The sequence below is a fragment of the Stegodyphus dumicola genome, chromosome 3 (assembly GCF_044657685.1).
Source record: "Stegodyphus dumicola isolate Sdum_Otavi_A_Nest chromosome 3, ASM4465768v1".
In the NCBI taxonomy this organism is placed as follows: domain Eukaryota; kingdom Metazoa; phylum Arthropoda; class Arachnida; order Araneae; family Eresidae; genus Stegodyphus; species Stegodyphus dumicola.
Genome location: NC_140770.1, coordinates 197,476,472 through 197,491,531, shown reverse-complemented (window position 1 = coordinate 197,491,531; position 15,060 = coordinate 197,476,472). Strand labels below are relative to the sequence as shown.

Sequence of the window (15,060 nt, the reverse complement as noted above, 5' to 3'; positions counted from 1 at the left end):
GATTCTGCAGCTACCAAAGGATCTACAAAGCGAAAGCATGTTTCGATGTCCATCAAACAAAACGTGAAATTGCTGCAAAAAATGGATAAAGGCATATCTTTTGATTCTCAAACCATCTTGAAATATGTTTATCAATTTCACGCTGCTCTGTGGGGAAGGGGAGAAACGACGCGGCGCGCAATGAACTGGAAGTTGATCTCTCAGCACTGTCCTTATCTTCAGGGCAGATATATATATTTTATTTTATTCGGCTTATAATTCCTTACTGTTGGCAGTGGTGATGATAAAAGCAAAGCATATTTTGCTTCCCTTAAATAAAGCTAAGACTAATCTAAATAAAATTCATGCTTTATTCCATAAATAAAATAAAATAAAATAAGCTAACACTGTAGCCTTTACATTTAACATCATTGAGTGAAAGAAAACTAGCATAATGCTAACTCATAATACCAAGAGAACAATACATTCGCCGATATCGGCGTACATATATATAATACTCAGCCAACCCGCCGATCTTGATGTCATCGGCCAATCGGCGGAAACCACGTTAGCTTACCTCCGATCAAAATTTGTATGTGGAAAACTAAAGCCAACAAACGGCCCTCTTTTCCTCATGCAAAGACAAAAACAACACTTACACAGAATTACAGAAGTTCATTTTATTATACGAAACACTGAAAACATCTAAACAAAACTTTCTTAAATTAACAGCAGTCGCTGCTTTTGTAAATAAGTCCGCAATATTTAATTTACTGGTGATAAATTCAAGGTCAAACACTCCATCATTTACTAGTCTTCTAACAAAGTGATATTTTATGTCTATATGCTTAGTTCGGCGATTTAGAAAAATCAATGGCAGACTTGTTATCACAAAATAGTTTACATTCTCTTAAATTAAACTTTAAAATTTCATCTTGTAAGACATTTTTCGTCCACATTAATTCCTTCGCTGCCTCCGATAAGGCGATATACTCCGCTTCCATGGTTGATAAACTTACACATTTTTGTTTAACAGTTTTCCAGATTACCAGTACTTCATCTAAATATAATATAAATCCTCCCATTGACACGCGGTCATCTCTATTACTTGCATAATCAGCATCTGAATAACAATATAAATTTAGATGTTTAATCTTCGATAAGTTTAACTTATATAATTTAGTACTATTGAGATAACCAAGCAATTTCAACAATGCTTCCCAATGCCTAACTCCAGGATTCTCCTGAAATTGTGATAAGATATTCACTGCACATGTAATATCGGGCCTTGTCCTGTTAGCTACAAAAACTAAACATCCTAACAGATTTCTAAAGGGTAATGTATGCATTTCTGCACTTGTAGATGGACAATCTAATTTTGTAAGAATAGTGCCTTTAGCTATGGGAAGTGAAGTATCTGGAAATGTTTAAATTTTTCAAAAATTTGTTCGATATATTTTTGCTGATGTATAAAACCCCATTCTCATTCTCTAAGAATTCAATTCCAAGTAACGTTTTAGTTTTGCCTAATACTTTAAGATCAAAAAACTTACTCAGCTGTGAAATTACTTTATCTATACTATATTGATCTTTACTAAAAATCATAATATCTTCTACATATAACAAGAGAATTACAATTGAACCCTTATAAACACAATTACACCATTGTATTTTCTTAAAATTAGATTTTCTTAAGTACTTTCAAATTCACAAAACCATTCACGGCCGCTTTGATGTAGACCATAAATGGCCTTGTGTAGTAAACACACTTTATTTTCCTCTTTGATAAATCCCTCTGGTTGGGTCATATATATTTTCTAAATAAACCAACTGCAATGGTTTATCCAATCTCTTCGGAACAGTTTTAAAAGTTATTCTACTAGATTTAGCAATAATACATGGTTCACACCTCTCCATTGGTTTTTCAATTTCTGGTAACCCTTTCACGCTTTGATTCTTACTAGTTTTCTTAATATAATCAAAATTTACGTGGCTAAATCTCCGATGCCATAGCATCGCATCATCTACTTTATTTAGCTTTCCAATTTCTGTACCATAACCAGCCTCCTTTTTATTTGTTGCATATCTAAATGCATGATGAAGTCCTTCATATCATTTAGCGTAGCATAATCTATCCCGATTATTAAAATATATCCACATTTTCTGTTTTGAAATCACAAAATGAGCACCTGCCTTTTCTAACTTTGCTCCCGATAGTAAATTTCTTCTTAGATTTGGATTATGTAAGACATTATCTAACTCAATCCAATTTATTCAATTGCCTACTTTTACTGCAAATTTGACGGTACCCTTTCCTAATACTTTACTTTCACAATTCTCTACAGCTCAAGACATACTATAATAAAATATTAACACTTTTTTGTTCTGTCCATCCCATGTACACAGTGATCAATTTTATTTTCAAAAACATCCGAGAACTGTAGAACTCAGCTTTGCATGCAATGTCATTCTCTCCATGTACAGCGTTTTTTCTTTAAAAAAAAAAAATCAGAAAATTACATACATTTTTGTCAGTGCACTTAATGTTGCTTTCCCATGTGTACAACGATCTATTTTTGCTGGGGGAAAAAAATCCTAGAACTGTATAAATTCAGCACTACAGCACAAATTTTGATTCATAAAATTTGACTGTTTACAAAGTATAATGTCATGAAATGCAAATTTTTACATTTTCTACTGTTAGGCAAAATGCCATGTTTCTGAAGAAAAGCACAGCTTTCTTTTTCAGCAGCTTGCAAACTCCACAGTTCCATTATGATTCTTTATAAGAAAAAAATTACACTCGATGAAAAAAAAAACAAATACTACTGACAATCGTAAATGCAACAGAAACAAACAATAATAACTTGCACTCATCCTGTTACATTTGCATGCATACCTGGGTTGCCAAATAAATACACTGTGACAGTCATGCCTTGCTATTTTGCAATATACAGCATTACCTCATAAATACTTTTTGGAGGAGATGCTGATAATTAGGAAATACCAAAAAATGCAACAGAATAAGTGGATAAGAGATGCAAAACAGAAAAAAAAAAAAAAAAGTGTCAGTTTGATGCATTAAATGGTCATACATCAAACTTTTAACATCAACTAGAACACGCAACAAAATTCAATACTTATACAGTCAAAAGTCGTTAATCCGGACTCGTCGGGACTTCGGCGATTCCGGATTATCGATTTTTCCGGATTATAGATCATCAGTTTAAATCTGGTAAGATGGCATGCAGAAATTATAAAATTAAAAATATGAAACCGTAATTTATGAAATAAAGAACAATTATGATCTAAAGGGTATCAAAATTTACAAAAAAAAAAAAAAAAAAAAAAAAAAAAACCTTAATATTTATTTGTTTACTTTATTAAACATTTCTTTCAATGTAAGTTGTTTAAGTTGCTTCGTTTCCTGTGATAATACTTTCTCTTTAATTCTATAAACAAACATAATTTCTTGTTCGATTACAAAGTTCCGCTGTTCAAGTCCCGTAATTGCTGTGCCGAGAACACCGACTTACTTGTCAATCGAAATGTTTTCGTTTTCAATAACCGCTGGGTCACGTTCTTCACTATCGGAAGCGAATTATAATCACGAGGAACTTGATTTAAATCATATCAAAGACGGAGTACATCGAGATAAAATACTACACTTAGTAAGGAATTATAAGCCAAATAAAATAAAAACATCTGCCCTGAAGATAAGGATAGTGCTGACAGATCAACTTCCAATCCGCGGCGTGAAATTGATAAACAGATTTCGGATTTCAAAACATACTTTCACTTTGTAGATACAAATTACATATTAGTAAATATATATCGGAAATTCTATTTGACATAATCGAAAGTTCAAGCTTACTTTTATGAAATTGCTCTAACAGTCTGCAAAAAATAATAAGCCGGATCTAATTCGAAGATTAAGGAACAACGCAATCTGCAACATTAACTGAATTAGATAATTTTAGCTCAGCTTATACCTCCGTTACACATTAAATGCGCATGCGCACAAACATATTAGCAGTCGTAAAGGTCTTACGCGCTCTCGTAAACGCCTGTGCGCATGCGTGAATGCGACGCATGCGCAGAAAGTTTGTAGTTTTGAGGTCCGGATTATGGGTGTCCGAATTAACGACTTTTGACTGTACTTCTTATACTGATTTGCAAAAAGCAAATTAGTGAGATTAACATAACACCAGAATGATATGTCAAAAACAGCCATAAGACCAATCGGGTGATTGCCTACGGTTCTGTGCAGTATGGCTTGTATATATGTGTAGCATAGCATTCTATGAGCATATGAGAAAGCACAAAGGTAATAAATATTTGAATTTGAATGGAAGCTATTGTCCAATGCACGTTTACATTACACTGATTTACTGTTGTAGTGTAATATCCCATAGACAATGTTTGGATAATATGACCTCAAATTGAATCACTGGGATCTTGGAAGACAGAGCGTCTCTACAGGGTTCGTACGGTTCTTAAGAGTTCTTAATTTCATCCAAAATCGGTAGGTCCTTAATTTTAATCATCTGAAATTTCTGTCTGTTTTTACGATTGCCATTTTCGGTGTGAATTAGCATTTTAGAGGGGTAGTTTAGCAATTCAGTGATGAATATGATTATCTTTTGAATGATTCATGTGTTATAAGTTGTTTCTATTTCTAATATGAATGGTGGGATTCTCGAGTTTCTGAGCAAGAAGTGAAACAAGAAGCATTTTGAAATTATTTCATTTTTTCTAATGAAGAGCTCTAAAACAACTTTTGCTTTTGGGGATGTGAATTCTTTTATTAAAAGGTTCTAAATTTGGCAATTTTGAGATAATTTTCTATAGAAAATTTTTAATTCCGAGATCTGAAAATTTTTCGACGATTTTTTTTTAAAACACTAACACTGATAAGTTTCATTAAAATAAAGGTAATATATTGAAGTTGTACTTAAAAAATAACATTAAAATAAAACATTTTTATCTTTCTCTGTTGCATTATGAAGTTCCATTTTGGCCACTTATTATACAATATTTAATATTTTGAATATGGAAAAATAAAAAAAGGTATAATGCTTAAAGCACAATTTACAAAACAGTTCTTGGCAAAAGCAAAAAAAAAAGCTATGTGATTAATTAAAAATGTTTCCTTTTTAATTTTTTCATGGTAAGAGTTTTTCCCATATTATTGTCTCAATATGCATTAGTTTTCTCTATAAAATTAATTTTACACTTTTTCCCTCTTCCCCCCCCCTTTCCCTGAAATTTTTTTTTTTTTTTTTTTTTGCTGTTACAGAATTGGTAGGGGTAATTTTTCTTCAGGAGACATTGCAGCTTGGAAAGTTTAGAAGGATTTGAAGGCTAGATTTATAAACCCCATGATTCTAGAGATATGTGACAAAATGAAAAATGTCTCCATAGTATTAACACATAATGAATGTATTTTGCAGAAGGTTTGCAATGAATTTCCTACTTTTTGGAGAACATCTGGAAGAAGAATGAAAACATAATATTTGAATGTTTTACTTCTGATACTACAAAATTTCTTAACTTGTTTATCTTACCTACTTTTCACTAGGCGCAAGCATGAAAAATATCAAAAATGCTTCTAGTCTTTTTACATGGACAGGCATTATAGAAAGGAATTTTTTTATTGCTAAAGAAATTGAAAACTGACAATTTGAAAAGTTTATCTAATATGCCCTAATGAATCATACACAGGGCTGGCACTAGGCATTTTCCCACTTGATGCAATCTCTGTAGATCCTAAATTCTACCTGGTGCCTTTCTAAATTCTGCTTCTAGTGCCTGCACAAAATTCTAAAAGTTTTGCAATTTCTAGATTTTGTTACTCGGTGTGTCACTCAATTGTAAAAATTCTGCCACATCAGCTCTGTAACCAACCCTTACCATATATATTTCAGATTTCTTTTGAATGATCATATTACTAAAGAAATAAAATTAGCAGCTTTTTCTATACATTCTAAACGCATTTAGTTTTTTTAGAATAACAGAAATCTTCAATTAAATCCAGAAATTCTAAAAACTAAAGGAAATGTGTTGAAGAAAAACAATGCATAAAGAAAAAGAAAATTATGCTTCAAAGATATGTACAGTTATTATTATGTAAATTACCTAGTTGTTTATAATTCACTCTTTGCTATAATTTCCCATTTCCATTTCCTCATGAGAAAGCAAACCACTTAGACTGTTTTTAAACTGAGGTTTTTGGAGTGTAAGGCAAGGTGTGTTTCTGACTTCTGCTTGCTTGCTGCATTAGTTCCTGCCAGCTCTGATAATTTGTAATAATTCATCTCTGCATTATCGCAGCCGACATTTAAATTTGTTATGATGATAGAGTTAAGCTGCGTTTACACTGGTCCGTTGGGACGTCAAAGCGTAAAAAACGCTTTCCGCGTACATCAGTTCACACCAGCGCAGAAACTTTCACGTCAAAAGTTGTCATAAATGTGCCTAGATGGCTCTCTGTATCGGAAACTTGGGGAAAATGTACTTCCTGTTTTTCATTCCTGCGCATTGAGTTTCGTTCGCGTCCGATTCTTCCCAGGCTGCGTATTTTAAGTAAAGATGGATGCTGTTTCAGCTAAATTGAAACTAATTTTGCTTCTTGCATTACGAAGAAGGAGAAATAAAAGATGGTGGGTTCGACCCATATTTGAGAGACGACTGCAGCAAGGGGATGCAGGAATGATATCGAAAGTTTTTTCAATTATTTTCGCATGACGCCTAGTCAGTTCGATGAATTGTTAGCCCTGGTTAGACCATCTATACAGAAGGAAAATACTAATTATCATCAAAGTATTCCAGAAAAAGATCGTTTGGCTGTAACATTAAGGTATGTATATATCTCAGTTTATTTGTGAATTTTTCTGAATGTTAATTAAAAATTATTAATTGCATGTTTTAACTTCTGAGGTCGTGATTTTCATAAGAAACAGCACTGCATATAAAATTTTTATATAATGCATGTACTTCCATAAATTGATTTAGTTAATCTAATTAAAATATATTTTGGTATAATGTATGCAAGATTTATACTTACCAAATGTTATAGTTGGAAAAGGCATGTTATAAAAAAATTATAGAATCTTTTATTAAAATATTATTAAAACATATTTTCTGCCTTATGTTTATATTTTTTTATTCTTAAATGTAATTGTAATTACTCCAATTAGTTATATATTAATGTCACCATTTAAAATTAGTCAATTTCATATAAAACTTATTGATGAAATTGTATTTTATATATTTTTTCCTTATAAAATAACTGGCAGTTTTTGTTTTGAATAATTAATTTCCATATTAATAAATTTGTCAATACTCAGGTGTTCTTTAATAAAAGATTGTCACCAAGGTTAAACTTTTGGCTTTGTTTTTATAAAATTTAAGTGAAAAGTGATCTTGCATTTTGAGGGAAACAGACAAGGTGTGATCACAATGCATAGAAGTATTTCATAAAATCAGCATCAATCCGGATTTGAATTTTGTCTTAATTTAAATGTCACATTCTGTCAAGCTTCCTTTCTGTATAAGTAATAGTCATCCTAAAATTTTTAAACAAATTGCTTAGTATTCACAAGTTATTAAACATTAAGAACTCAATAATTTAGAAAAGGAACCTTAAACTGTGTAGATTCTAAGTAAAGTTCAAAATAAAGAATCTTGAAAACTAGCATTATTTACTCGCAACAATCTGTTGCTTTAGATTATTGTGTATAAATTATCGGCCATATCTCGTTTATGAATGATAATTATTATTTATTCTTAATAACTTGAGAATTTTCTTTTAAATAATTTATATATTTTTAACAGTTGTCTAAAGCATTTCATTTGGATTGTTTTATTTGAATTTCATAGTTCCTTCAAGAATTTTTAAAGCATTTAAAAATTAAAGCAAGAGCTGGACATTTAAAAAGAATTAAGATAATTCCAATTAGATAGACTCAAGTTTGGTAGATAATCTTTTTTTTTTTTTTTTTTTTTTATGGACATTTACTTACTTTGAGCATCTTTCCATTTTCTGCAATCCTGGCTTCATAAATGGTGATCACCCTCTCCTTTGTCTTGCCTTAAGTATGAGTTCCTTATTGAAATTTAAATGAAAGATATTTATGATAGAATGATGCCACTTACAGACAGACGTAGCTGTAAGACAAAATAATCCTTGAGACGTATATCCTGATTCACATACCATCATGAATTCAATCTGCACCCTATGTTTTTTTGAAGTTTACATTTCAAGACAATAGATGATACAAAGAAGTGAACTGTGACAAGTTAAATGGAAGCAAGCAAGCGGAAAAGTATCATGCATTCAGAAAACGCCTATGAGAATGTCAAAAGGTTTGGCTTTCTAGTGAAATTGTATTCACTGATGGGAATTGTAGTGAAATTTAAGCTGATACACGTACAAACATTAATGTTTTTTTCATTTAACATTCAAAATTTACTCCAAACTAAGATTATTGTTTCACCTATTTTTATATAATATATCAGTATGTTTCTCTTCCATTGATTGTTTATATGTTGGATAGAAATAGTAGTGGCCAGCTTTGAGGGAGGGAGTAGGATGACCAACCACATAACTGAATGCATAGAGGTGTTGCGTGGAATATTGCAAATTATTTCATCATACCATTAAGTACTTTTTTGCAAAACATTCTATTGTTATTTTTAAATTTTGAATTTTTGGGGTAGGATGACGAAAAAACTTTTTCTGCAGCCCTAAATGCTACGAGGGCAACCTCTGTATAGAATTATATTTAGTTTGAGTCGTTCAGTAATCTTTTCTTAAATAAAAGACATTATTTTTTGCACCTCATTCATGTGATTCTAACGTTGTGTTAAAACTTCTGAAAACTTTGCATTCTTCTATCTATGAATTTTCTTCATTGTCTGAGCTGGTCAAAATTTATCTTGGTTTTTCTTATTAGATACAAAACCTATAAACTCTTGTAGACCTATAGAATATTTTAATTTCTAATTCACTCCACTCTTTAACTGATCAGGAGTAAAGGCAATAAGTTATTTTTACTGAATACGATAAAAATATATTGAATTATTCCATTTTTGTGCTGTACAAATGTGTCATTGTTCTAGCTCTTAACAGCGTTGACATTAAATTATAAACATACTAACGACAGTTTATTAAAACAAATGCTTACTGTAATGAACAAATGGCTAAATTCTCAAATGAAATGCAAAATAATCATGTTTGTTTAATATCATGGTACTGAAATTTGGCATTAGTGTACCCTTTTATATAAACTAGCATCATTAAGTCACGTAGTCTAGGGTTATGTAAAGAATATTGTTCTTTTCAGTATAATAATACAAACTGATATAAAAGATACTTTTCCTAATTGTTCATTAATATTGATGTACACATGCTTTAACGAATAATTCTACTCTATGAGACCATGTCGAAAAATGCCACTGCTATTAGTGAGATGACCTTCAGCTTTTGCTTTATGAGAGGGGTAAAAAGTAATTTAACATGATTAATAAATCATTTATTTTGTGATTTGTAAATATATTAATGTAATAAAATTTATATGATAACATTTTTTTTACACATTTTAAAGATTTTTTGCCAAGGGAGATTTAATGACAAGCTTGTCATTTGCATTTCGAATGGGAAAGCCCACAGTCTCCCTCATAATAAGAGACACTTGTGCTGCTTTGTGCAATGTATTACAGCCAACTGTTTTGGAAGTTCCGAGTGAAGAAAAGTGGCTGCGCATTGCCCAGCAATATGAAACTTTATGGCAGTTCCCGCACTGCCTTGGATCCATTGATGGAAAGCATGTCATCATTCAGGTATATAAAACTGTTGTAAAATAAATAATGTGACTTTCACACACTACTCCCATGAGTAGGTTATGAAAAGTTTTTATTACACCTATATGTGTGCGTGTATGTAAATGTGTATAAGATAAAATTCTAACTTTAATTTGCAGTAGTTCCTTAACAATCATTGTAACAGTATAAACATTAAGAGGCTTATTTTATGATAAAATTAATCCTAGTTTTTTTTTTTAATCAGTCAATGCTTAAAAAAATGGCACTTCAGCTGTTTTTTTTTTTTTTTTTTTTTTTTTTTTTTTTTTTTTTGTTTGTTTGTTTGTTTGTTTTTAAATAATTTTAACATATATATTGTTAAAACTTTGCAGTGTGATTTATGTTATTAAAATGGATAATCTGTTTCAAACTTTTGTTTTTTGAACTATGATAGCATGTATTCCTAATTAAAATTAAATTCATTACAGGCTCCACCACAGACTGGATCTTCCTATTATAATTACAAAGGTTCGTTCAGTACAGTTTTGATGGCCGTAGCTGATGTGAAATATAAGTTCATAATTGTTGACATCAGAGCTGCCAGGCATCAGAATGATGGAGGAATTTTCATTAATTCCACCTTTGGTAAAGCTCTTGATGAAGAAGCACTGAACTTACCTAAAAGTTCTCCAGTTCATGGATCACAATATTTATTGCCATACACTTTTATTGGAGATAAAACTTTTTCCCTTAAAAGTAATTTAATGTGACCATATCCTGGTCGAGAACTAGATACAGAAAAATACATTTTTAACTACAGACTATCGAGAGCACGGAGATACGTTGAGAATACATTTCAAATCATGGCTGCCAGATTTCGAATTCTGCGTAAACCGATTGTAGCTGGTCTTACAACCAGCCAGAATATTGTGAAGTCCTCTTCCTGGTTTTGCAGATACGGATGATGGCAGTGGCAATATTCTAACAAGCGGATGGAAAGACGAGAACATACAGAATTTAAGTAAAGTGTCTCGTTCTGCCACAAATATGTACAGCAGGAATGCAGTTGCTGTATGTATTTCATACACCAATTACTTTACAAGTGAAGGGGCTGTACCATGGCAGTATGCTACAGTTTCAAAAAAATAAAATTGACAAATATTATGCACACTTTTACTAGGTTTCAAGCTTCCTTTCTTATTTATGTGTATATATGTATTGCCATATAATTTATCTAATTATATTTTATTCGTATTTTATTTTAATTTGTATATGTGTAAAAATTAAATATGATTCAACATCAAAGAGTGCATACTAAAAATTTACTTTAGAATGACATATATGAGGAAGAAAATAACTGATGAAATCAAAAAAATATAGCTGTATGATATAATTAATCTGTGCAGATAAGAAGGAAGCAGTCACCCTTAATAATATGCATATTTCACATCACACTAATTGTCTAAGTTACAAAAGTGAACTCAAGTGCATGTATATAAGACCTGATAAGATTTATATAATTAATATAATGTGAATATACATAAATAATCTTATTTTTTCTTAAATAAACTTTCTATTAACTGAATTTAAGATTACAGTTCATTAGAAATTTAAGGAATTAGTTTTGCCCAAGAAATGTGAGTAGTGTACAAGTCTTAAATGAAATGTTTAATTTCTTGTTAGACAAATTAAACTTATTGATACACTTGGCTAATAACACAATAATAAAGGATGTATTTAGGATTTATTCGTCATCCATCAAATCAAAAATAAAATTCGCAAGACCTCTACAAGCCTTCCTTTGCTTTTCTGGAGGAAAAGACTTCACCATTTTGGATATAAACAGCATTAAGTGATCGTTGTTGTTGTGCTCCTGTGTTTCAAGGACAAAAGCAATGGCTTTGTTCATCATATTTTTTTTCCAGAAGAATCTGAAAATAAATAAAAAATTCATTATTAAATAGTAATCTCAATTCCCACTGTGCATATTTTACTGAAAATATTTTTTAATTTGTTTCACTATTTTATTTTGTATTTGGAATATATATATGTGCATTTCAGAAGATTTGAATTTTTTTTTATTGATAGTTAAAAATATTTTTGTAAATTAGCACATGTATATAAATAAAAAAATTTTCATCATCTACACATGATGTATAAAAATAACTTTAAAATAACAGTTTTTAATCTACGAGAATTCCAATTCATGTTAACATACTTTTAAGCAAAGAGCTAGACTCAGAAGCTGTTTCTTCTTGTATGAAATCTTCAAAATCCACTGAAGCTTGCATATCTAACTCCTCGAAATCCGTGGAGCATGATGAATTCATGCTTTGGGAACTCAAATTAGACCAGGTACTGAAACAATTACAGATTATGCAAAATTCAACCTTATGCTGATACATTTTATTCAAATATAACAGTGTATTAGTTTTATTGAAAAAATTGTTGCAGAGCAAGAAATGTTTAAAATTAAAATGCTTTAATATGCAAAAAACCAAAAATAATTGCATGTGAACCTATAAGGAAGTACAGCTTACAATGCATATTTCTAAACTGTGCTAATGGAATAAACCTTTTCATTACCTGGGTCAATCAATAATTAGTATAATTAGTGGATTATACCTAGAGGTATTCTAAAATGTATAAATAAACTAAGCAAAATGTTATAGTGATTCTCTGATAGGCTATATTTTAAATCTTAACTTACTTTGATATTCTAAAGATTTACACTTCAAACTTTTAATACAATGTTACAATTGACTGGACAACTTTTAATTTGCTCTGCAACTGAGCTTCTAATCCGATCTACTCGTATCCTAAAACAATTTTATTCTTTAAGAAATATTTAGATACCATTAATCCATTCCAATCCCCAAACAATAACTTCAGTTTTTAAATAAAAAATGAATTACATGTTATACAGTTCTTATTTATTTTTTATGCACGGTATTGCATAAAAAATAAATAAAAACTGTATAAAACATAATACAAATATATGGAAGAATTTAAAGAAATAAACTAGTTTTATAAGGCTTAATTATTTTGCTCTACTTAGGTACAACGTACCTTCATTATTCTTTACTGTTACCTTTTTCTCCACAATTTTTTCATTTTCATCCCTAGCTCATTTCAATAAAAAATTGTTCAAGAAAGTATGTATGTCATCATATGATGTTTAAGATTGTTTTCAAAATGTGTCAAAGAAGTGTCGTTTGAATAGTGCTGTTGTATGGCGAGTTGCCATTTTTTTCCAGTAAACTCAGCAACTTCTTCATGCTAGCACAAAATGTACTTAATTACAACTGAAGTAGAAGGCTACTCTACCCCTACCTCATTATTAATTTCCCCCAAAATATTTTGCGCTCCTTGATCTTTAATATAATTTAAAGTTCCTATAATTTTGGGGGCACAAATGCTGTGTGATTTTCTAAATAATAACAACTAGTGGGTTTATTTTGAAGTCTCGAATTGCCTTTGCATGTAGTGCAAAGATCAGCATGTCTGTAATAGATTTATGGCCAGGTATCCTTGTCGTCTTCCACCATTACATAAGTTCTCCTTAGCATACTCTTCCAGGAGAGACTCATGTTTATTAATGATTTTATGCTTTGAATCTAGGGACATCATCTGCTTCTTAGCATTACCCACTTTCTTAGGATCCAATGTTATAAATCTATCTTAATGGCAAAATGATGCACAATAATGTGAGGAAAGCATTCTTGATATATGAAATATGCATCTAGTATAAGGTAACCAAGGGAACTGGATAACAAGCTTGCTTTTTGCTTTGTTTCCAGTACTAGCTAGTGGTGGCATTGCGAACTTTTCACTTAGGCTTGTATGCAGACATGAAGATTTGCGTGAATGCTGGCTCCTATCCCAAAAATCTCATATTCAGATACATCACTCTATTTATTACACACATTCCATTATTTTATATGCAAAACAATATAAACACAAATAATTTCAAATAAATTTGAAGGGAGGGGTGATTGTTTTATCTTTTCCATAAAGTAAAATAAGAGCAATAATGCAGTACAAAGTCCGAAATCCGGACTCGTTCGGACTTTGTCGATTCCGGATTTGGAATTTTTCTGGATATTAGATCATCAGTTTAAATCTAGTAGGATAGCATGTAGAAATTATAAAATTAAAAATATGAAATTGTGATTTATGATCTGAAGGGTATCAAAATTTATAAAAAAAAGAAAAAGGCTTAATATTTATTTGTTTACCTTATTAAACATTTCTTTCAATGTAAGTTGTTCCATTTTTTGTGCTAATACTTTCTCTTTAATTCTGTAGACAGACATAATCTCTTGTTTAGTTACATTGTTGAAGTCCTGTTACTGCTGTGTCGAGAATTCCGACTAACTTGTCAATTGAAATTTTTTCGTTTTTAGTCACTTTCCTCACGAATGGTAGCGGTATTTACGGGATCTAGAACCATACTAATTTTGCCGTTCATTAATTGATTGATGATTGAGATGCATTGTCATCACGATGAAAAACTTCTTTTATATCATTTTCATTTATTACTACTACTTCTCCACATTTCTTTACAAAATCCGTTAATTAGAAAATTTCACCTTTGTTTTGCGATATCTGAAAATCTTTAAAATTCGTGGCTATCATCATCAAATTTAGTTGTCATTTACTATTATTTGGCTATGCATCATGAGCTTCGCGACTAACGACAAGTTGTTCCATTAAATTTTATCTTGCTTCTATCGAGGCACTGAGACAAATAAGCCTGAATTGTATTAGTTTAGTTATTTATTATACTTATGTCTATTTCTTACACATGCTTAAGGCTTATCAGAGTTCTGAATAAATAAATTCCCACATATACTTAAGCTTTATTGAGGGTTGGCGCTAGATATCTTACCGCCTGATGCAGTGTCTGTGGGTCCTAAATTCTGCAGCCCGGTGCAAACGTCTTAGTATATTATTAAAGAATTGCAATTAAATGTTTGTCATTTGATGAAGGGTCTTATATACGAAAAAGAAAAAGCATAAATTTGGAAGTTCCTTGACCTGTTCAAAGTAATCAAATTTTAAGGTTTAAAAAAAGGTGCTTTAAAATTCATAGAAACACTTCTGGAAATATATGTTACATTCTAACATGAATAAATTTGATGTTAAATTTCATTCAGATGTTTTTGTATATTAATTTCAGTGATGGTATTAATTTGATAGGACACTAATACCTATTTTCAATCTGTATATTTCCCCCTTAAGTATATCTAATATATTTTCAAACCATATAAACTC

General features: G+C 30.8%; 2 protein-coding genes across 3 annotated transcripts in view; both read left to right on the top strand.

The window, feature by feature from the left end:
* The window catches only part of LOC146998237 (cyclin-dependent kinases regulatory subunit-like), a 34,529-nt gene that overhangs the window by 13,230 nt on the left and 6,239 nt on the right, over window positions 1-15,060 (top strand). The window lies entirely within an intron of this gene.
* LOC146998238 (uncharacterized) lies at window positions 7,978-11,875 on the top strand. Its single transcript, XM_085812388.1, has 2 exons — window positions 7,978-9,822; window positions 10,272-11,875. The coding sequence occupies exons 1-2, from the start codon at window positions 9,610-9,612 to the stop codon at window positions 10,551-10,553; spliced, it is 495 nt and encodes a 164-aa protein (XP_085668514.1). The 5' UTR covers window positions 7,978-9,609; the 3' UTR covers window positions 10,554-11,875.